Below are 23,876 nucleotides of genomic sequence, written 5' to 3'. Positions count from 1 at the left end.
TCCCTATCCCTATCAATAACCTCAACCTTAACCCTACCCTAACCCCATCCCTAACCCTAAACCTCCTTACCCTAACCCAAGTAGATTCCATTATGTGTTTCACCCTTTTATAAATAGCCAGACCACATAGTTCAATTTTGATTTGATTGACAAGGTGATAACACATCATGGGGGATATCCAGCAAAAGAAACAGAACCAACTTCAAGCTGCTGATTCTACCTCAGATGAGGAAGGTTAATTACCTAGAGCAGTTGTATCCACATCTGAAGCACAGCAATCAAGTAACAGTTTGCGGCAATTTGACAGAATTAATTTAGTGACTGGGGTTTAATTAAAAAGATTGAAAAAAATTAGGCAACGCGTTATTGATAGCTCTCATCAGTTGACAATTCATGCCCTTTTTAAATAATGGCACAAACTGCTTTGTTCCAGTTAACGATACAAAACATTGTCCTGTGGTAAACTACATGCATTTGTTTAAATGTAAAGAATGACTAAATGTACAGTATTAAAACACTGCTCTTTAATTCACTGTTAGTTTTCTTTCTTTTTTTCTCACACCCGTAATGTAATGTAATGTAATGTGTGCTGCATAGGCAAACGTGAAACCTGGTTTATATCATGACCCGCTTTATATCATGAATTATGCCTGCATGGCAATCATGATATAAAGCAGGTTCATCTGTATGTGTATATATATATATATATATATATATATATATATATATATATATATATATATATATATATAATAAAAATTATTGCTCAATCCTAAAATTGTAGGTGATGCTAAACTTTTGGCTATAGCTGCATACTGTACATACAGTATATATAGTCAATGGGAGTGATGTAGGGACACCAGGGAGTAAAGGGTGCCTTCGCTAGTTTTGGGAGTTCCATTTCTATTATGGGAGTTGTGAACAGAAGATGTCTCGGTTCTGTATATCCGGGCCTGCATTTTACAACACCCGAATTTGCTCATGAGAATGAAGAAGTCTCTTTTAAAGGTTTTGGTGAAGAAGGCGTAGAGAAAGGGATTGCAGCAGGAGTTGATGGGGTAAAAGAGCACCAGTAAGACTTTGGAATCAGTGACGGTGATAAGGGGCACCTTCAGGGAGGCCGAGACTGCGAAGAAGGAGATAGGCGCAATGCAGAGGAAGTCAGTGAAGATCAGGATGGCCATGCGCTTGGCGATCCTTGTGTCGCTGTCTCTGGAGATGAAGTTTGGGTTTCTTACCGTCAGGTAGATTCTTACATAGCAGACACAGATGGCAATGAATGCTATCACATTCAGCAGCAGCGTGAACACAATGTAAGACTGAGAGACCAGAGACTCAATGTCCATCGGCAAGCAGATGCTGACCTTCATATAGCTGCTGACCCCGAGGATGGGAAGGAGGGCTATGATGAAAGAGAAGACCAAACCGCCAATCATCATGGCCAAGGCATGCCGTAGACGAACCTTTCTCTCCAGCTGCATGGCATATGTGATTGTGTGCCATCTTTCCAGTGTGATCACTGTCAAAGTGTACACCGAGAACTCGCTGGCAAAAACTGTAAAGAAACCTGCAATGCTGCACCCAGGCCCAGTCTGCCAGCTTATCCCATAGTTATAATACTGGGATTTGGTATGACTGTCCACTGAAGCTATCAATAGCAAGTATATCCCCATGCACAGGTCTGCAAAGGCCAGGTTGCACATCAGGTAACGGGGTACAGTGAGTTTGTATCTGCTTGTGAGCAGCACAGCAATCACAGCAAAATTTCCAGTAATGGCCATGATGCTTATAAGCCAGATTAGGACTCTCAAATAAATGTATCCCATAATATCTTCACATGGATTGAAGGCATCCGGCTTGGGAGAGCAAGCGACTTCAGTCACCTCCTTGCAGTATTCATTGTACCAGTTGGGTTCGTCGTAGTTGATTTGAGACATATTGCACATCGGGTCTTTCGCCGATCTAACAAATATACATAAAAAAAAGTGGGTTTCTATGCGAGGCATTCAATCCTATATGAAGGGCATAAAGGGTAGGACCCTGTCAAGAAAACCTACTCTTAAAACTTCCCCTTTTATGATTAATTCACCTTTAAGAGCCTGTTCTGCCGGTCTCTTTAAGGTTGTAGACCATTTGAGGGTGTATGAGGGCCAGCTCTCTATTAAGATGCAGTGTTATATAGTATGCTGACATCACAACTTACAATTACTAGCAATCACCTAAATTAAAAGTCTGAGTTCTTTATTTCTAGCTTGATAGTTTTATTAGGTATGCTATTTTAACACTCAATCATAAAAATATGAATACATCTTAATTTCTAGAACTAAGAAATGTCTTTAGTTTTATTGGTAACACTTTACAGTGTGTCTCTAATTACTGGTTATTTACATAGTAGTTACTTTGTAAATACATGTGTACTTACGCATAATTGCAATGTTTTTATGCATGGTTACAATGTACTTAAAGTGTACATCTTTTTGCATGAAATAACCCTAACTCTAACCATAACCATAACCCTAACCATGTTCTGATACAATTGTGTACTTACATATATTGTGCAAAAATATTTACAACTTAAGTACATTGTAACTATGCATAATAACATTGCAATTATGTGTAAGTACTCATGTATGTAATAAGTAACTACTATGTAAATACACAGTAATTAGAGGCATGATGTAAAGTGTCACTATTCAATTCTGAAGCAATTCAACTACTCACTGATTTTTCTTCCAGTTTGCAAAGGCACAACAGTGGCTGGCGTAGGTCAGGTTGGCTTCAATCAGTTCAGTAAGGCTATCCAAGTTTGGCAGCTTTTTTAAATTGTAAGTAGAGGTAGCAGTGAGTCTTTTAATATTCATTAGCATATTCTCTGGAATAGTGCTGATTTTTGTATTGGAAATATCCCTGTAAAGTCAAGTAAAATTAGCAGTTCAATTCATAGCTATAATTCATTCATATTAGGATGGAAATATTAAATTGATAATAGTTTTGTTGAGATATTTTCTAGAAGGTATCAGGTCTTTCGATAATGCATATTGTTAAAATGATATAAAACTTTTACTTGTAACATGTGTTTGGGTCATTAATGCAGTATAGAATTCTCAATGTATGGATTGACTTTCTTCATTTAGTTCCAATAGGAATCAATACTATGAATACATGTTACTTTAGATATCATTGAAGCTGTCAATGCAAGTACTTGCAAAGTTTATTTTTTTAAACTCAGATAAATGTGTTTCCCTGTATTTATCTGTTCAATAAATGTTGCTCAGGGACACACAGGTAGGTTCAGTTCAGTTCTCCTCATGGCCATTACATTATACAATACTACCATGGCTACTTACAGAACTACCAGACCTTCTACTCCCAGAAAAGCTTTGCTGTGGACCTTTTCAAGCGGATTACCCATGAGAATTCTGTAAAATAACAAGCATGTAATCAAAAAGGGTAACACGTTATACTGTGTCTCTAATTACAATGTTATTATGCATTGTTACAATGTACTTAACATGATATATGCAAGTACACAATTGTATCCAATAAGAAACACTTAATGCAAAGTGTTACCAAATGAAAAAAATAAGTAACTGCATTGCAAATACGCACTCATGTGTAAATACAGAATGCAGACTACAAAAGAAGCTGCCAATATTTGTAACTAAAAACATATTGTTGTATGATGTGTTATTATAGTGTAATTACAGTGCAGTTACATAAACTTGATCTACAATGATAATAAAAGATAACAATGATAATAAAAGTATAAAACCAAAAGTATTAATTAGGATCTTACAGTTTCTCCAGTTTTGTGTCATTAAACGCAAATCTTTGCATTTCATTAATCCCATTCTTTGGCAGGCGTCTGCAATGACAGAGGAAGTTTAATCTCATTGTTTTAAATGCCATACTTCACTGTACACCTCCATGAAGTACTTTAAAATGCTGTATGTGAATCCAGAATTACAAATCCAATCAGATGTTAAACCATGGAATTAACTTGTACATTATCTCATTAGTCTAAACTTATAACAGTGACTATGTTCAGATATGCAAAAATGTTCAAAATGGGCGACTGGAAGAGGTTAGAACATTTGGCTGGGCAAATCAACTTTTCCGTAATTAATTATAACTTAAAATATGTTGAGTTGTATAACCAGCTACCTTTTTTGTAATCATTGTGAAAAGGTTTTAATAGAGCTAAATGGCACACTTACTGTCATGTAGTCAGATACTTACAGTTCAGTTATGTAGCTATTGCTCAGTCCTAGAAATGCATTTGTAGGGATAACTTGTATGTTTAGATTATCTTGAAGGTCCCTAAAAAGAAAACATGATTTGAATATATACAGTATATATGTAATCCTAGATTTCTGGAGAAATAATGATGTTATATACCTGATACACATTTTAGATTTATGTTAAAATGGTGCCACCCACAAAACACATCATCAAATAACACAGACTAAGACTAATAAAACAAGTCAACATTGATTTTGAACAGGTAGGTAGGACATTCATTGTCCATTTGACTCCAACCAAACCCCATTGTTCAGTAATTATATCTTGGGATCCATGACTACTGAAATAGAAGAAGGAATCTATGAAAAAGATATAGGAGTTTATGCTGACTCAGAAATGTCTTCATCTATTCAATGTGTAGAAGCTATAAAAAAAGCCCAACTAAAAGCTTGGATATATAGTTAAAAGTGTTGAATTTAAATCGAGGGAAGTAATGCTAAAACTGTACAATGCATTAGTAAGACCTCATCTAGAATATTTTGTTCAGTTCTGGTTACTTCGTTACAAAAAGAATATTGCTGTTCTAGAAAGAATGCAGAGAAGAGCAAACAGATTTATTTTGGGTTTAAAAGGCATGTCACATGTAGACAGGCTAAAATAAAGAAACCTATTCAGTCTTGAACAAAGAAGACTATGCTGATTCAAGCAATCAAAATTCAAAAAAGTATTGACAATATCAACCCAAGGAACTTTTTTGGCCTGAAAAAAGAAACAAAATTAGATAAAGGGGCATTAAGAACATAGGAGGCAAGTCAGAAAATAGGAGGCAATTTTTTACACAGATAATTGTGGGAGTCTGGAACCAACTCCGCAGTAATGTTGTTGAAGTTGACACCCTGGGATCCTTCAAGAAGCTGCTTGATTATATGCTGGGATCAATATGCTACTAACAACCAAATGAACAAGACGGGCCGAATGGCCTCCTCTTGGTTTTAAACTTTCTTATATTCTTATGTTTTTAAGTAGAAGATCAACCCCTCTTCAATAATAGGTACGTGATTTTAATAAGCAAGACATTCCACAAGTGCAGTGGTACCCAGCTTGATAACTATGCACTACAAATGATCAACTATTGAATGCTCATATATTGTACAATACCAGCAAGTCTAAAAGTATTGTTCAGCATCAGCCTCTCATTTATATATTAAAAAAATATTTATTTTATAGTAGCGGTGCTCTAAAAGCACAACACTTTGTTTTCTATAATGTAGAACAATAATAATAAAACCAGGCAGAAATAGAACTTACAATAGAAAGCCAGGTTGTCTGGAATTAATCTTTGAAAGATCTGGTAAAGAATTGAGACCGGTATTTGATATGGTTCTGAAAAAGGAGAAAAACAAATCAAACATTAAGTAATTTAAAACATGCTGTATTTCTGTGAGAAGTTGTGCTGGTCAGTTTTGCTCTTTCATACTAGTGCACAGGCAGCTGTGATAAATGAAAGTTTCTGAGATGTACAAGCCATTACTAGGCACGTAGGAACTATAATTCCTGTGAGAAAGCAATACATGACGCAACTGATGATTGAAACCAGACCCCTCCTGGTTACTTGGCCTTAATACAGAATTAAATCTAGTTTCTCAAATAAGTCATTTCTGACACAAAATCAAATGGGATTATCTGTTTCACTGTGGTTACTCCCACATTGCAATGCTGCTGTGGCTATGTACTTTCTCAGCTTTCAACAGTAGTTTACAGTATAAAGAAACATTCAAATAAAGAAACACTGCGCTTTAGGGGGGAAATCAAGCTATTCAATTTAACCAAGTATTGCAAACTAAAAATGCAAAATATGTAGTTTTGGTGCGTTTTTGTCTTCAGCATTAGGAATGTTTTTGGTTGTCAATACATGACAACCAGTAATGCTCAAGCATTACTGTATTCCTGTAATTATGCTAGAGGTATACATTTACAAAACATACTAAACATGCTGAGTTACAAAGTTTTTTTAAAATCAGTCATGTTTGTGGTCTGTCTGCATTATTCAAAACTGCTGATTCATTGATAGGCCTGCTTGAAGTTAAAGTAAACAGGTTAATTTAGGACTGATGGTTCCTCTAGCCTGTGGGCCTTTTTCTTAACATGCTTTGACTATATTTTAGAAGCTGCTATTCAGTTAGACATACTTAACATGGGCTAGATCAGCCAAAATGACCCTTTAGTAAACTGTAGCATTTAGTGAACACCTACTCCGTGAAAACTTGATCGACACTAGTGGTTCGTTAGATGGCCCTGGTGCTTACTAAAATAAGAACCGAAAATAATATAAGATTACTACACATGTTGTTACTACACAACTCGTCAACTACAGGAGAGAGTGACTCAATCACCCACTGCTGTACTGTGCATTCACTGCTAATGCTTTAGGAAAATACAACTCAACAAAGACAGTTCAACAGGTGTCTCTTTACTAATTCAACCGTATAATTTTACTTACAAGTATTTTAAATTCGGGAGATTCTGAAAAGCATCTCTGTCAATGGTAGCAAGGTTTTTTGAGTTCTCTATCCTTCTGTTAAAAGAAAATGAAGAACAACAACAATATTAATAATAATGTTGATAAGGTCAGTAAAAGCCACTCAGTGTTGCTGAGGAAAAAACACTAAAACCCTCGGAGCAATTTATCAAAACATGTCAAGTGGAAGTGTAACACAGGCTCATTCATTAATAGGTTTCATGCACAAGCAAATAGATACATGTGTAAATATTGGTAATAAACGCGATGTAAAATACTGTGTACAAACATGAAAATGTGTTTGGCTGGGAGGCTTGGCCTAATTGATGAGAATATGGTCAAGATATATTGGTTAATGTATTGCCAATTTAGCCTGACCACATGTAAGGCTGTCCAGGGAACTGGTCCTTCATATTTGTCCCTGGGCATCAGCTAACACTCCTCAGGACCTGTTCCATCAGCTTATTGCGCTACATTGGGAGGTCCAAGAGTCTCTTCATGTACTTCATGTTCATTTACTTTTGTATTCTTATGTTTGATAGGTGATTCTGTATGTGTTTGTATAATGTTGTACCTGTCGCTTCTACATATTGAATTTTATTACATTTTGGGCAAAATATACCATAAACAAGGTTACTAGTTTTACATGAGGGATTTGTTAATATATATATATTCCCCCTGAATTCAATGAGAATTCCTAAGCATGCAACATTCTAGAAAGGATTACCAATTTGCATTCAACATATTAAAATATTTAAAACAGCTATGTATCTAAATACCACTTCTGTTCAGTTAATTGAAGGGTAGGGAAAGGACTCAATCGTCATTTTTACATGGTGAATTGTCCATGTTGCAATGCCTTCAGTTGAAAAAAATAAAATAAGCCAACGTTTTTACTTACATTTCATATAGCCGTAAAAGATTTGCAAAAACATTAGCCCCAATCTCTTCCAATGCTCCATTTTCCGAAATCATACTGTGGACAGAACACATTCAAAAGTAAGATTCAATAAAAGTGTACTGTTGTACCAGTCTTGGCAGTTAACATTGCAGAAATGTATTTCTGGGGCGATATAAAGAACTGATACTCCACAAAGCAGTTGTTCTGCATTTCTTCACCTATGCTGTGGCATTGAGGGGTGCTCAAAGACTGCAGTGGACATTCCAATAATAACAGCCGCTGTGGAAAACGTTATTATAAATCTAAATTCATGTTGTGTTGGCTGAGGATCTGTCAAGTTGCTTCTCTTAGGAAAGCCATAACTTTGAAAACACAAAAATTGTATTTTTTAAAAAATTGTCTGCATGGTTTGCTCTGTTGCCCCCCCTGTGCCACCTCTGGGAGGGGTGGCATTGCCTCCTCCAGTCCTGGAGGTATGTCTAAGCCTTTCCTAAGAACAGGGCAAGACCAGTAGACCAAATCACACCTTCTAACCCTCCCTCTCATTCTCCAGGCATTGTTCCGCCAAATGCACCATTCACTAAATGCAGGGGTGAAACGCTCAACAAAAAAGTGCAGATACTGTATAACAGGATTTTTTGGCAGCAACTTAATTTCGCTAAAGGTCCATTTTTGCTGCAATAAATGTTTGCACTTCGTTTTCTTTTAATGTACGGCACATGTATAAATAATATATTTCATGGCACATTAATTTTGCGGATTTTTAATAAACGCAAAATTTGCAAACATTTCTTGCTTGTGAAATTTTCTTGTTTTACAGTACATTCACATCTGGGTGTAAACATTTAAAAAATGTAGACAATTTGAGTGCCAATGAATAAATACTTTTAAAATGTATCCATATCAGTACATGATACATTTATGAATACAAAATAAGCCTTAAAAATAACTGCTAAAATATCAATTCACCATAAACAAGGGAGCCTATATAAAAAGGTCTCTCAAACAATACACAATAGAGGCTAAATTACCCCTCTCATTGTTAATGTAACAGGCACTACTCTTAAAAACATGATGTACTTGGCCATTTTAATCTCCATAGCATTATCTGAAATCATCCCCATGCTTTCCAATCAACATACAGTGATTATACTGACATAAACAAAAACAGAAGCAGTATGAGGAAACAATGCAAGCAGCACGAACTGTGCTGAATGAAAGTGCATCTGAGAAACATTGTGCTAGTGGACTGTGTGAGTGGATGGAATGCATCCATATTGGATGAAAAGCAGATGAAATATGTCCCGGTTACCATTACTGGCATTAAAATAAGTCCTGGTACAGAGTACTGGCGAGTACCGGCACAATTTCACCTCTGACTAAATGTTTCAACTAAGAGATACCAACTACTTCAGAAAGACATTATTCTTTGTTTAAGTTTTAATTATACCATTTCTAAAGTATTTTTCCAGTCTGTATCAGGTAATGACAACTAAAACGTAAGTTTGTTATTTTTTGGGTTATAGTATAATATATATTTACAGGTAAACAATTTAAAGCACCTGTAATTAAATAAGTGACAAGTTGATGGGGTTCGTATGATTTTTTTCCCCATGTTCATCACCAAGCAAAGAAATGGGTTTTTGTTTTTTTGAGTATACATTGTTCAAGGAGAAAGATTTCATTTTCTCAGAGTTGACCTTGACCTAGGAGAGTTGTTCTTGTAAATTGAATTTGTTTCATTTTTAATTTGCATTGATGTCTGTATAAATCATAAAAGTATGGATGTGTCACCCAAGACAGAAAAACAACTGAAAATAGCTTTCTCTGCATCACATAGCACTGTCATGCAAAACAAGTGTTATTTTTCTCTCACTTTTCAGATAACTGTTTAAAAGAACTGTCTTTAATGAAACCATCCTTAATTGTTTGTGGGTAGGAGCCATTAGGTACAGTGTTGTAGTGCATGATTAGTGATGGGGTCTGTGAAACCAGTCATTAGATATAAGCACCCTAACATGTCTTTCACTTTGTCTATCAATAAATAAATGCTAGTGCTGCAGTTCACAAGGAAAGGCTGTTTAGGCCATGGGTGGATAAATGTCAAATCTTGTTGCCATGTCAGTGTTCATCTAGAATGTTGGAAAGCTTAGAATCCACTCTATCACACAACACTGCCCGGTACAAAGCCCTTCATTTATAAAGTAATAGTAGGCAGGGAAGCAGAATCCTGTATGCAACCTACTCCAGTATCGACTGTGCTTATCTGTGCTTATCTAGCTGGCATTTTTTTTAGGTACTGGTTCTAAATGGCTTATGGTAAAACTACTTGGCAGAACAAACATGGTTTTTAGTTGCAGTGTTGTTATGAAAGGATTACAAAATATATGCATTATAATTGCAGGGGCAGCCTGTAAATATGACCCAAATTTATTAATTATAACAGGGTTTTATATATATATATATATTATATAATATATCCTATATATATATATATATATATATATATCATATATATATGTTAGCTTGCGTAAGTTCAGGAGGTGTGTAGCAAGGGGGTTTCCAATTTCCTGTCAATTAGTTCCTATTTACTATTTTAGCCATGATCACTTGCACCTTTTGCTGTCTAGCGTTTCGTTTTTTTGTAGCACACGCTCAGACGCCGTCTTTTCGTCTTCTCCGCTAATCTACACTTCGTTGCCTTTCACTGGAGGTCAATTCTCTGCGCAGCACTACCAAGATATTATCAAATATTTTCCTATCTGCTCCAGTGCTGTTTCTCATCATTCAGCTTCCCCATTAGGCTGCAGGAGCTCCAGCGTTAGTCTTTCCTGCTCTTTCCAGCCTCCAGCCTAGCAACAGCACCGTTCAAACAGCAGCTTCATTTCTCATCTCGTCCGCGTCTTTATTAGACAAACTGGCCCTCCACTAAAATCTCTAAAGTTCCTTCAACAGACATTGACATTCCCGTCGTCAGCGTTTGCCTTGCCATTGCTCCTCTAGTTAATCCACCATAAAAATCTGTCAGCTGAACATTCCTTTACTTTTCGCTTGCAATTAAGCACCCCTCCTCCGCTCCCAGAGCCAGCAAAAATTACTGTTCCTTCATGGGAACTTCTATTGGCGACGTTCAATGTTTTAGGGACCTGTCCATTCAGTTTCGTGCTCCGTTTCGCCATGTGGCGGCTTGTGCTTTTGACTCGTCACAACAAGATTCAACAACACTGCTGTTTTGCAACTTTTCCACCAGCGCTTCTCAGTTCATGGCTACCACGGCAACGCCCTCATTGCGTGACTGCGGGGAGTGGCAAGTAACCATGATGACCAGGCAGCTTAATCTGCACTGCGAACTCCGTACCTCAGTACTGCAATCTTCTGGCTTGCTTGCCACTGGGCTTTTACAACCTGCGAGGGCTCGTTCAACTCGTCAAATTGTGACATCTAAATACCGCGTTAACGTATTCATATATGACTCAGCAATCCTATTCCTCCCAAATGTTACAGCATTAATACTTGGTTTGAGATGTGGTACGAGACTGGAAATCTGTCTTGATCATGAGTTAAGGTTTTCCACTATTAAGAGAATAACTGGCGTTGTGAAACCCAAATCTCTGAATGTGAGTTTTCCTTTTCCATTTCAAGCAGACATGATAATAGCAAACCACTGATCGATCCTGTATTAACTAACACATAGAAAGGCGGCATCTCATCTTTACCCTCATTTCTAGAACATGGGGCGCAAAGGAGCCGTGCTTCCCCAGTAGCCAATTCATGTTCGTTCAGTCCAGCAGCCACATCAGCCCTCAGTTCCAGCTCTTCTTCTGCCTCTACTTTCGGTATCCAAGTTCGGTCAGTTGGTCCCATTTGATTCCACAACCCATCCAGAATCCTCAGCTTCTCCAGATGCTATTTAACTGAAACCTACTCTCCGTAACCCCCTTCAATCTGCTCAGCATTACATGTCTGCAGCCTTCCACCTTGTTCAAGCTCCTATTCTACAGCCTGCTCAGCGTCTTCAATCCCCTGAGCCCAGATTCGAATAATCATAGCCCTTGAATCAAAACCTGGCTCTCATGGTCCATGCTAGGGATCCTCTCCAACTCCCTCCAGTCTCTCCATATTCAACATTCTGTCTGACCCTCTGTGGGATTCTTAAGAGCTTTCCCCCTGCCTCACCTTCTCGTCTGTCTATATCAAAATATATTCTCCATTTGCTAATTTCCACTCTTCTGAAAAGCCACTTCTCCCCCTACAATGATTTACCCATGGAGATCAGCTGCCTCTCGGCCACCTTCCATGCTTACTCCATCACTTGGCTGCATACCTCAGGACGGATCAATTCAGCTCGGTCAGTCCACTCACACGTCAAGTATCAAGTTCCCTATCCCCCTTTTCAAGGCATCTTCACAGCAGGAACCCCCCCCCCCCCCCTCCCCCCTCAGACCATCTGTTCATTGATTCATCTCACTCCTATCATCACTCGCCTCGTCTCAAGCAGACCTCTCTCCATTAGTCCACCCTTGCCCCCCAAGCAGGCCTCCTTCCTGTCCACCCTCGCCTCGTGAGTAGGACTCCCTCCTCAACTCCACCCTCTCCTCCAGAGCAGGCCTCCCTCCTAGCCTCCTTGCATGGCTCTCTTCTCTCCACCCTCTCCTCCAGAGCAGGCCCACCCCCCCTCAACTCTCCCCTTTCCCCCCCAGCCTGATCACGAAGGTGGGGGAACTGGTCCTCCTCTGCAGTGGATTCCTACATTCATTCATCCTTCCCTGATATAGTTGCTGCTCCTTCTAAAAATGTTAGAATCATCTCTACTCTTCGGAAAGGCTGCTTCTCCCCCTGCGAGGATCTACTCATGGAGACCATCTGCCTCACAGCCTTCTTGGCTTTCTCAGAAGCTCCGAATTCACAGTTCCCTCAGCTTCTTGCTTCCCCTTGGTGGATATTCGTTTATGTGACCTCTCTTCTATTTCCAACTCCTATTTTCTTATTCGGCTGCACACTTCAAAGACAGACCAACTCTGGTGCAGTCAAATCATTCAGCTTTCAAGAACCAAGCTTGCTCTCTGCCGTTTCAGCAATGTCAAGGTATCTCTCATGCAGGAAACTCTGCCCCCCCCCGGACCCTCTATTTATCAATTCTTCCAGATCCATCGTCACTTGTCTCTGGTTCTCAACCCACCTCTCCACCCTTCTCTCCAGGACAGGCCTCCCTCCTCAGCTATTTACCCCATTCCTTCCATATCGGTGCAGCCACCTCCGCTGCAAGGGCCAGCATCAATCAGAGCCTGATCAAGACCATGGGTCACTGGTCCTGTTCTGCAGTGGATTCTTATGTTCATTCATCTCTCTCCAACATAGTTGCAGCCCATTCCAAAATTGCTAGAATGCCTGAAGTGGTGGCTACCTGTCTGCCGGAGCCACTAGAAGTTTTCCCCTAATTAGCTTCAAGGGGTTTTTTCCTCTCCACTGAGCAGCAGGTATACACATAGTCATATCCTACTAAATTTACTAACCATTCTCCTGTTTGTCCCGTTTGTCCTTCTAGTCTTTTGTTTATGTTATGCGCTGGCATGTGCTCTTTTGTTTGTCTCACGGTGTGGGTGATTTGGTGGAGTGCTGGGGGTCCATCCTTTGGGGGGCAAGTGATCTCACTTCCCCGACCTCAGGGCATGGCTTCAGCTAACCCTTGACCTTCAGGGGGGTTCTCACCGTGTGAGTCAGAGCGGACCCCTGGCCACACTCTGTTCTTTCGTAGCTCCTGCGCTTATCTTGCCTCACTCAAGGTGGTTCTATACTCTGTCACAGTTCGGGATGTGGCTACTCATGCTCGAGTCCCATACTAAACTCTATGCCTTTTTCTTATCTCAGGTCTCAGGCAGTGTGAAGTCTCGGCCAATTGGGCGTTTAACGAGCGCCCCTTTACAGAAGTCTCAGATGCTGGGTACCTCTCCCTCTCTATCTCCTTTCGTGTCCCAGTCTTCCGGGACCATCTTCCTCTGAGGGGCGGCTCCACGAGTCATAACCCTCATATATGTTTTCGGTTGCTAGGTCCTTCGGCCCTGAGCATGTCGGCATCGCCGCCCTCATTAAGTGATCACTTTCTATCCTAGCTTCCATGTACCAACTTCGCTGGTCTGCTACTAGAGTGGGCCTCGCCTGCTCTTCTATCCTAGGTCCGGTCCTTTCTAGTCGGCACTCTGTCCTACTAACCGCTCCCTTCTGCTTCTTCTGCCCTATCTCTACCCCTATCTCTACCCCCAGCTCACGCCTCATGAAATATATATATATATATATATATATATATATATATATATATATATATATATATATATATAATACGTACAAATGCTTTAGGCCCTTGTCTTGTTTATGTTAACTCAATCATGCCAGAACATCTGCAGGATGGCAGGTCACAGATACAAAGTGTTCACATAAGTAAATAGCAGGTTCCACTCTGCTGTGAAAATAGAGTAACTATTTGTTTTAATTACACAGTGAATGACATTTTGAATCATAGGGTCATCTCTAATGCCGATTCCTATAAATGATTAATGTTAAGCAGAGGAAAGGTTAAAGTACCCAATAGATTTTTCAGTAGTGTATTACAGTACCTACAGTGTTTAATGTACTGTAAGAGCAGCATGTATACAGCCTGAGATATAACAAATCAAGGTTACAGAGGAAACACTGCATGTGGAAATATGATAAATCCATCCTCACAAGATCAGATTCTAATTAGATAAGATTCAGATTGAGAATTCTGTTTCCCAGTAACAAACTGTGCAAAGAACCCTGTACAATATTTACGACAGGGGACTGACTGCTGAATGTATGTTTGGATTTGGCTTTTTGCTGAAGTAAATGACTGCTACTTTATCCATGACCAGCGTAAGCCTCTTGCCAGGCATGATAAAGATGCACACATGTATCCTAAGTCAAGGTTGTGGTCTGATCCCCTTAGTGGTGGGAGGCAATGGGAAAGGATTCACAAGCATATCACACACACAGAGCCTAAATGGCCAGTGCAGAGATAGTGGCCACAGGAAAGCAAGTATTATTATTTACTGAAATAAGTGAATAACAGAGAGAAAATTGTAACTTGTTCTAATTGTATTTGAACTTTGCAACAGTTTCAATTTTTTTTTATTTTATTTTATTTTTTTATCTGCCAGGTTAAGAAGTAACTTTGAGAAGTTTTTTTTTTTCTGAGATGTTGACAGAGGGGTCATGGAAAGGGTCATGTGGTGGCTGATGTAACTCAAGCCTCATGCTTTAATGGACAAACATAAATCTAACTACAGTATCTGGAAATAACTGGGTATGTTTCCGTTATTCTACAGCTGTTGATAAACTTGAATGACAACTGGAAATATGGTAAAACTATTAGAATCTTAGTGAAGTAGACACACGCTTCAGAAAGTGCCTTCTTCAGTAAAATGCAATTCCCTGAAGAAGGCTCTGACTCAACTCCTACAGTTTTCCCTTAGAATCCTGATTGTGGTTAAGATTGAGGTTATGGATCTAGCTCTGTGTTCCTCACAATGTGTTCAGGATGTGGAATTATATAACAATCATGTGAAGCCCGATTAGATGCTTATTTCAGTAATCACAATAACGGCACATTTAGAAAGGCATGGGGTACAACAAGTACATTGCATTGTCTTCCTTTAGACCAAACCTTTCTATTTCATTGATACGCATCAAATGTTTTTTTTTTTGTTTTGTTTTTTACACTTTGTACTATACATCATGTTCCATATCAAAGACTAAACATCTATACAAAAGACACAATAATACATTATTATTTATAAAATTTAGTGTAATGGCACATTGACTAGACTATGTCAGTCCCTTTCCCATGTGTGCCACATTTATGAACTGGAGAAAGTATGGAATGTTGTTTTTTTTTCTAGTTTAGATTAGGGGTTTTCAATCATTTTTTTTAAACTGTACCCCTTCTGTCTGGAGTTTTCAGCTCAAGTACCCCTTTACAATTTTCACTTGACTGAATGGTACTAAAGTTTCAATAAAAGGCAGAATATTCTGATTAACACATTTCTATTTAATATATAATTGATCTCACAACAGTTTGGGACTGACAAACTACTGGTTTAGGACAGAATACCAAACAGCATGTATGTTTAATTACATGTCTCTGGATGCACAGAATTAAAAGATAGTATTCAAGAATATCTTTGGAAACATTTATATTCACTTTCTATTCAGCAGTCTGTATAAATAATACAAAATAGTCTGCACTGTAAATGTTTATCATGTTACCATTTACTTCCCATCATAGCATAATTATGTGCGCCATTTAAAATGTTTACAATATCAAAACATTATCTTCAAGATAAAACTATAATAACTAACATTGATAAAGTTTTTATTAAAGCTAACATAAAAGTATCCAAAGGGATTTGGTAGACGGCACCTTCTGTACTTATGTGCTTTCTTTCCATTTCGGTTTAACACCAGTTTCTTAAAAGTCAGTTGTATTGCTACAGTGTCAAGGGTGGTGCTTGTGAAGTTTCGAGTTAGTCAAATAAATCTTTTGTCAACTGAGGCAGTTTTAAATTTTGGACGTAAACGTACACCGCCAGGTGTACGTTTATAAAACATAACCATTTTGACATATCTGTATTGCACTGTTACTGGGACAATAACTTCCAAGTTTGGAGTTTTTTAGTCAAACTGCTCAAACAGCAGCAGTTTGCTGTTAAGGGAACGCTTCGTTAAAGTTTGTGGCAGCCATTTCGACATTAAAATATATCGCAGAAACTTCTGCTTCTTAAACTTGATGCAGGTTTGGATGCTGATGATATATGCTAAGTGTCAGATCAATCGCTTTACTGGTTCCCAAGAAGAAGATTTCGAAAGGTTTCTAAAAAAATGCATCAAACAGCCATTTTCGTTTCTGGTCAACACAGTTTTTTAAATGTCAGTTGTATTGATACAGTTTCAGGGAAGATGCTTGTGAAGTTTGGAGTTAGTCAAGTAAATCGTTTGTCAACTGACGCAGGTTTAAATTTAAAATGTAAACGTACACCCGGCGGCCATCTTGTTTTATAAAACATAATCATTTTGAGATATTTGTATTCCATTGTTACTGGGACAATAACTACCAAGTTTGGAATTTGTTGGACAAATGGTTTTCAAACAGCAGCAGTTTATTGTTCGAGGTGAGTTTCGATAAGATTTGTGGCACCATTTTGACATTAAAATTTATCACAGCGACTTCTGCTCAGCAAACTTGATGCGGGTTTGGATGCTGATGATATATGATAAGTTTCAGATCAATCGCTTCACCGTAATCATGTAATCCTTGATGTGCTGAGGGTTTATATACAGACTGAGCAGTTTATTATATTTGCAACAGAGTCATGAACCTGCATTTCAATAAACTTATCTCTGCACAGGCCCATTTACTGGTGTGTTGCCAGCAACCTTGATAACAACACTTTTAAACATATTTGTTTCAGCAATCCTGGAAATCGTTCTTAGTTAACTAATACAAATACCAATAGACACATACTTACATGCTGGATAGTCCATTGAGTCCTGAAAAGACATCGCTTGGAAACGATTTCAACTTTGTCTGCTTAATTAACCTGAAAAAAAAGAACATGTCATAAAATGCACCCGAACTCAAGTACAAGTTGAATTTTTTCATTTTTTAGTTGATAGCGATATTCCCAAATTGTTTACGTTCCTAATTTAGTTAAGCGCTAACACCCTGATCTCGGGGCATCAGCATTTGCAGTTAACCGCATTAGCAACACGTACTGATCAAGGGGTGATTGTGATTACATCCACCAGTTTTATTATTGTGAGTTTACAATACATTTTAATTCAGGAGTAAGTCTCTTACCCTTACATTGTCTCGTTTACAGAAAACATAGTGTTTGATATTGCACTGACATGCACTGTATCCGAGATTTAAAGTGAGTGAATTTACTACCTCAGCCCAGATAGGAAAGCTGGCTGAATAGAAAAAAAAAGAAAATAACTACCCAATCCTAAATACAATAATAGATATATAGAAAAGCTAAATATATAGACTTAAATGTGAAATAAAAAACAACTGACTTTTTGTGCACGTTACAGAGATAAGATCACATCCCCCTATGGGCCAGCGGTTAAGGACATTTACATTTAATAAGACCTCATGGGATTTTCCACCAAGGCAGGGTGCTTTGTGGGTGTATGTGTGTGAGTGCGTACAGGGTGAGAGGGTTGGGGAGACTGCATTAGTAACTGAAAAGTTGCGTAAGGTTTAATTTGAGAGATTCGAGAATGGAGCTGGATAATGTCCATGATGAGCTTCTTCCCAAGGGACACTGGTCCTGGAGGAAGTGAAGATCTAGAGTCCTGCTTTCCAAGCACGTTTAACAGGGCCCAAGAAAACCCATCTCGGTACCACTTGCTCTCTTTGGACTTTTAACCGACCCATTGAAAGCATTCCTGTAGAATAGGTTATCCAACAGTTGAATCAGTCAGCGTGCTTAGAAAAACTTGGTTACAAAGACCGATGATTTCCTGGTGTTACCCTTTTTGTATTCTGCAGAGTGACTTACAACAATGTTCACCTGAAAGATGGTTACAAAGAGGTTAAGTGACTTGCTCAAAGTCACATAACGAGCCAGTGGCTGAGCTGGGATTTGAACCAGGTACCTCCTGGTTATAAGCCTGTTTCTTTAACCACTGGACTACTCAGCCTCACAGTTGTGTATGCAAAATGTATAATTACCCAGTAATACTATGTTTGCAGCCTATTTTCCCTATTTGATTGTAACTTGTGGCATCCTAGTTCATAATAGGCTGGCTGGTTTATGGAGTTCACCGTTTGCAAATGATTGGTCAGTAACCTCATGGTTTCCCAATGAATAACCTGCCTGCTTTGCAATCTCATTACAATGAATGTGTGTTTGTCTGAAGGATGCAGAAACATGATGTTTTTCTGAAACCCATGTCACTATTGTTAGTTAATTATCAACACCCAGATGCAAGTATTAAATGACTCTCCCGTCCAAATGTTCAGATACTGTGTTGCTTAAGCCACATCTTTTGCCTAGTTGAGCTCTGATTGACAGTTGTTTTCGGGTACTGTACCTTCCTTCTAAACAATGTAATATTTATCCCAGGCTGAGGTTCCCAGTCCCGTGTGCAGTGGGGATCTTACCCACTTGATATAGTATGAAGGCATTAGGTGGTAAACAGAATTACCCCTAGCTGTACTTTGTCATTGGCTCAGCTTTGACACCAGGACCTTTATTCTTTTCAGCTATTACAAAAGCCAAGACAAGATGTTCTGTAATGCTTTAATGTGGAAATGTCCCAATTCAGAGTGTTTCAATGGAACACTTTTTCTAAAAATAAATATCCAAACTGCAATAATTCTAAAACCACATAAAAGGTTATATAAAAGCACAAAGTTATAAATCAGTGAGATACAGGTCATAGAACGTCCCATGGCGTAACTTTGAGGAACAATTTATAAAACAACAAAGGAACTTTGTTTTTTTTAAAGTTTTTTTGTATTTATTAATTATCTCAAGAGCCAATTGAAGTGAAATATAATTTTGTTCTTGTTTTGAAACTGCAGTTCATTGTTACTTAAAGTACAGTGGTGGTGATAACTCAGAAAAGTGCCATCATTCACAACAATGCACACACAGGAGCCCAGTGTGGCTTATTATTATTTGTAAGAAGGGAAAAACCAAGCTCATTTTGATAGCTGGGATGTCACAAAAAGAAATGCAAGTTTGTATAAATCAGGTACTAAAAGTAATTGTCTCTACAAAGGCACAAATTGTTCAAAATGCAATCTGAAAAATCCCTAAAATATAAACTATACTGAAACCAAACTGCACATAGCTAGAGAGCTATATATTATGCAAGCACTTAAATTTCTCCACACAGCCCCCCCCCCCCCCCCCCCTTTTTTTTTAGTTTAACTTTACATTTGATTTCTTTAGTTCTTTAGTTTGGTTCCAGTGCTTCCTCTTGCATTAACAGTTGTAAAGAACTGTAACGTAACCCTGACATTGCTCGTGTGACAGTGCAAACAAAAAGGCATTCATTTTTCTTGCTCCATTTTCTTGGAATAAACTTCAGGAAGAACTGAAACTTACTGTCTTGAGTTCAAAGAAAAAAAGAACTGACAATAATGTAGGTGAGATAGGTTTTACTAAATGGAAAAGAAAAAAATGATGTTACAAAGCTTCAAATAAACAGCGCAAGCGATTAACAGATCAGATCTTGCATGTTGTTTTTTGCTAGTTGTGTAACAGCAGCAGTTGTGCAGACCAAACAAAGTGCTTATTTGAAAGAGTCAAATTATTTTGACACCATCTAACGAGAAAAGGCTGTTAAAGTGCTCCAGCATTAAATTACAAATTGGTCCGTAGCCTAATGTCATCCAGTCTGCTCTTGAATTGTATTTCATCAGCTATTTGTGCATCAAATACTGATGAACAAACTGGCAATAACGTTTAATGTTAAGATTCCTGGTTGAAAACCCATGTTTTTAAGAACATTGTTCTTAAGTATGGTACCAATAGTGAATACAATAAATACAGTAGGTGTGGAATTGTAGCAAATACTTCACTGTGATTGGTTGATTGCTGATGTGATTTCTAATATGATATAGTAATAAGAAGAGAAGAACTTTGGCATTAAGATACAGGTTTCTTTCTCTTAAGATACTGTGGCAAGATGGCTGTGTGGTACCGTCAGACCCGGAAGAAACACACAGGGATTTACGGGTTAAATGAGCCACTGCTCTCAAGATTTATGAAATAATAACACTTTTAAATAATAAACAAAACAAACTGGCTCGATGGCCAAAATAACCAAACACAAACAGACACAATACAAGCACCTTCAGGATGGTAGGAAAACAGATGAGCAGCACAGCTTCCAGTAACAGTTTATTAAAAAAAAAAAAAAAAAAACACCGTAACTCACAGCATACTTGATCATGTACACTCTATTTAGGAACTTTTGTTAGGTTTATTTTTTTTTTTTTTTTTAAGATAGATTTTCTGTGAATTACTATAAAAGTACTTAGAAAAAAAGGAAATTGCTTCTTCTCTCAGATTATAATGATGAAATCTGAAAATGCATTAGGCTATGAACTGTTGCTGTTAACTTTAAAAAGTTCCATAAAAAAGTAACCAATCTGGAAGTGTCAATTTTCCAGCAGGACAATGCAACACCACACAGTGCTAGGATTACAATTGCAAGACTTCACAATGTCAAGGTCTTGCCCTGGCCAGCTATTTGTCTTTACCAGAGTCCAATTGAACATCTGTTGGACCAAATCGGCAGCGCCATCGACAGGAGGCAACCATGACCAGCCAACCTTCGCCAGCTGGCTGCAGCTGCACAGGAAGAGTAGCATGATTTTTTTTATCTGTGTTTTGTTTGACGTCTATGTTTAAAATATTTGATTACATAAAACCACACACCTGTGAAAATCCAAAAAAAAGCTGACCTCAGTACTGGTGCAACTGAAATGGAAGGACACACATCTGTTTAATTATTGTATAAGCCTTCTGTCTAAGTTCAAAGTTTTGAACTCTGGCAGTGAATCTTATGTATGTGCACTTTAATTAGTCTCTTCATGTCCCTCAAGCTCGTTTCCTTGACATGTTTGGCAATAGCCTCATAAAGTGAATAAAGGCAAATATTAAGGAGGCCAAGGACCCTTCTTCCCTATTGCCAATAGATACTTAAAAGAGCCAGCTTGCATCCTGCTTTACCAATGAAGGCATACTTCCAGCTGAACATTTTAAAATTCTACAGAGTATTCTTAACTCTATGACATGTCTGTTTCAACAGTGGAAAGCACCAGGATACAACTTGGGTAACACTTTACATTAAGTGTCTCTAATTACTGTGCAATTACATAGTAGTTACAGTACACCTACACATAATTACAATGTTATATGCATAGTTACAATGTACTTTATGTGTATTTTTCATGCATGGAAAATCTTAATTCAAAACTTAATCCTAAACCCCCTAACCCTAACTCCCCTAACTCTAACCCCCTAATCCTAACCCTTTTCTGATACACTTGCATGCTTACATATAAGGTGCAAAAAGATTTAAACCTTAAGTACATTGTAATTATGCAACAGCACACATGTACTGCTATGCAACTACTATGTAAATACACTATACTTAGACACTTAATGTTACCCTGATTTCAGCTTTGCAGAACTGAAAAGAGGGAAGTTATTTTTGTTCAATCTAGATAGAGTTTATTCCTGTGCATTTAAAAATGTAAAATGAAATCCTCATGTAGAGATATTTTGGCACACATTCTCCAAAGAGATATTGATGTTTAGGATATTCTGGCATCACAGCTAACAGTACAGTACAACTTTCTTAATCATTCATTTTGTAAAGGCCATTTTTTCCCCAGATTTAAACACCTGAACAGGTTTGTGGGCATTGCAGATATATTTTAAAAACTAGTTTGATAATGCGAAAGGCCAAAAAAAAGAACTTATTGAAGCATTCTGTCAAAATGATTGTTTTGGAAATCTACTAAAATCTAAATATATATATATTTTTTTTTATCACCAAAGTACATAGAGTCCGTGCATCTAAGTAATCTTCTTTTGATCGCTGTACTGTATCCTCCCATGAGTTAATGAATAGACCAAGCCTGGGGAATTGCTTTGGTGTGTTTTAGCATTGGGTGACACGTAAAAACAACTAAGTGTGTCTTAAATCATATTTTTCCATTAGGCAGTGCCCATTAGATAGAAGCTGGGATTATTAAAGTTACTAGACAGTACCTGATCTTGCCTTCATGGTACTTCACTTGAAAGGCTATTTTGTTACTTTTTTGAGATATTTTACGCTTTGGAGTAACTTAATCTGTGGAGTATAAAGCGTTTTAACTTTATTAAAATTGTGTGTGTGTTTGTAGGGGAGAGTGTGGTACAAATCAGTTTTTTGGCCAATACATTTTAGAGTGAGTATAATCAGAGATATTGATACCTGGATAATGGCATCTGCTGAGAAATAATAATAATAATAATAATAATAATAATAATAATAATAATAATAATAATATAATAATAATAATAATAATAATAATAAATATCAGGGGCTTGTTTCTATTGACTCAAATTATAATCAACTTCATCAGCATTTTAACTGAAACAGTAGCGATACATTTAGTGAAATTCCAACTTCCTTAAGTGGGGACAAACAGTTCTTAATGTAGGTCTGTGTATACTCTTTCGATTTCAATTAGCATGCAGAGGTATTTTCTCATTAGTGAACAACTTTACAATTCATTCAGATACAGTACTTACACATGTGTGGTGTTGCTTGGAATGTCCCAGGACATCTCGTGCACTGCAGTATCAAGGCAGGAAAAAATCCTTGTGGTCCCATTCACTGAGCATTGATGGCAATCAGTATGTGCTCCCAAAATCAGCAGCAGCAGGTAAGACCAGACCAAGTGCATGATGTGCTTCTCAAAGAAATCCCAGATTCGTGTACACCTAAATTCAACTTTTCTGAAAGAACAGGCACTAAAAACCAGGCGATATGTTATTCTACTTCAAGAGACTATAAATAGGATCTCATCTGGCTAGAGCTGCTCTGCAGATTGGTTAGCTAAACTCACACAGAGATTAGTTATACAGCTAGGATTGACTAGAGTACTGTAAACAAGCCCCATTGCTGACCTTGAAAAAAAGTTTGCTGATAACACCAGATGTGGTTATTTTCTTCTTCTTGATATTTAGTTCACAGTTTAAATAACAAGTGATGTTGATACTGTTGATTTAATCATTCAATCTTTATTTCAAATATAGCACCTTTCGCTATAAATAGGTAACAATCGGTAAATAATTTGGAGAAATATTAAAAGATAATAAATGCCACTTCAAATTACACACAGTAAAGTAGTTAAAGTCATGTTAATTACTACTTTCCAAAAAAATACAAGTAGTGTAAAATGGGGGATAAAATGCTCCCTTTAAAATACTTACTCCAAATTATATAAAAAAATGCTTTCAATCTTAATTTAAAATCAACACGAGAGGGTGTCTCCCTTTAATTGATATTGCTACATGTTTTGGCAAAGCAGTTTGTATATCTGATTTCTCTGCTTTCTAAATTTAGATAGGAAGGAACATAATGTAAAAACCAATAGGAAAACTGGGGTTCACCTTTACACTAGTT

The 23,876-nt window shown here is 37.7% G+C and overlaps 1 protein-coding gene across 1 annotated transcript; it reads right to left on the bottom strand.

Annotated features, from left to right (window-relative positions):
- Window positions 1-792: 792 nt before the first annotated feature.
- Window positions 793-23,309, bottom strand: fshr (follicle stimulating hormone receptor). The gene is made up of 10 exons (XM_041251372.1): window positions 23,000-23,309; window positions 17,201-17,272; window positions 7,662-7,736; window positions 6,743-6,817; window positions 5,551-5,625; window positions 4,240-4,320; window positions 3,797-3,865; window positions 3,348-3,419; window positions 2,722-2,907; window positions 793-1,962 (listed from the first exon to the last, which is right to left on the bottom strand). The coding sequence occupies exons 1-10, from the start codon at window positions 23,152-23,154 to the stop codon at window positions 837-839; spliced, it is 1,986 nt and encodes a 661-aa protein (XP_041107306.1). The 5' UTR covers window positions 23,155-23,309; the 3' UTR covers window positions 793-836.
- Window positions 23,310-23,876: the final 567 nt, after the last annotated feature.

Source organism: Polyodon spathula, chromosome 5, assembly GCF_017654505.1.
Source record: "Polyodon spathula isolate WHYD16114869_AA chromosome 5, ASM1765450v1, whole genome shotgun sequence".
NCBI lineage: Eukaryota > Metazoa > Chordata > Actinopteri > Acipenseriformes > Polyodontidae > Polyodon > Polyodon spathula.
Note: the sequence above shows the minus strand (reverse complement) of the source record. Positions and strands in the feature narration are given on the sequence as shown.

Excerpts from the sequence above, each read along its gene's own strand:
- fshr (XM_041251372.1), bottom strand. The coding sequence starts at position 23,154 with ATGCACTTGGTCTGGTCTTACCTGCTGCTGCTGATTTTGGGAGCACAT. Across the intron at positions 6,818-7,661 it reads CTTTTACGGCTATATGAAAT|AAGGATAGAGAACTCAAAAA; the intron begins GTAAGTAAAAAC and ends TTCTTTTAACAG. Across the intron at positions 5,626-6,742 it reads CTCCCGAATTTAAAATACTT|AACCATATCAAATACCGGTC; the intron begins GTAAGTAAAATT and ends CTCCTTTTTCAG.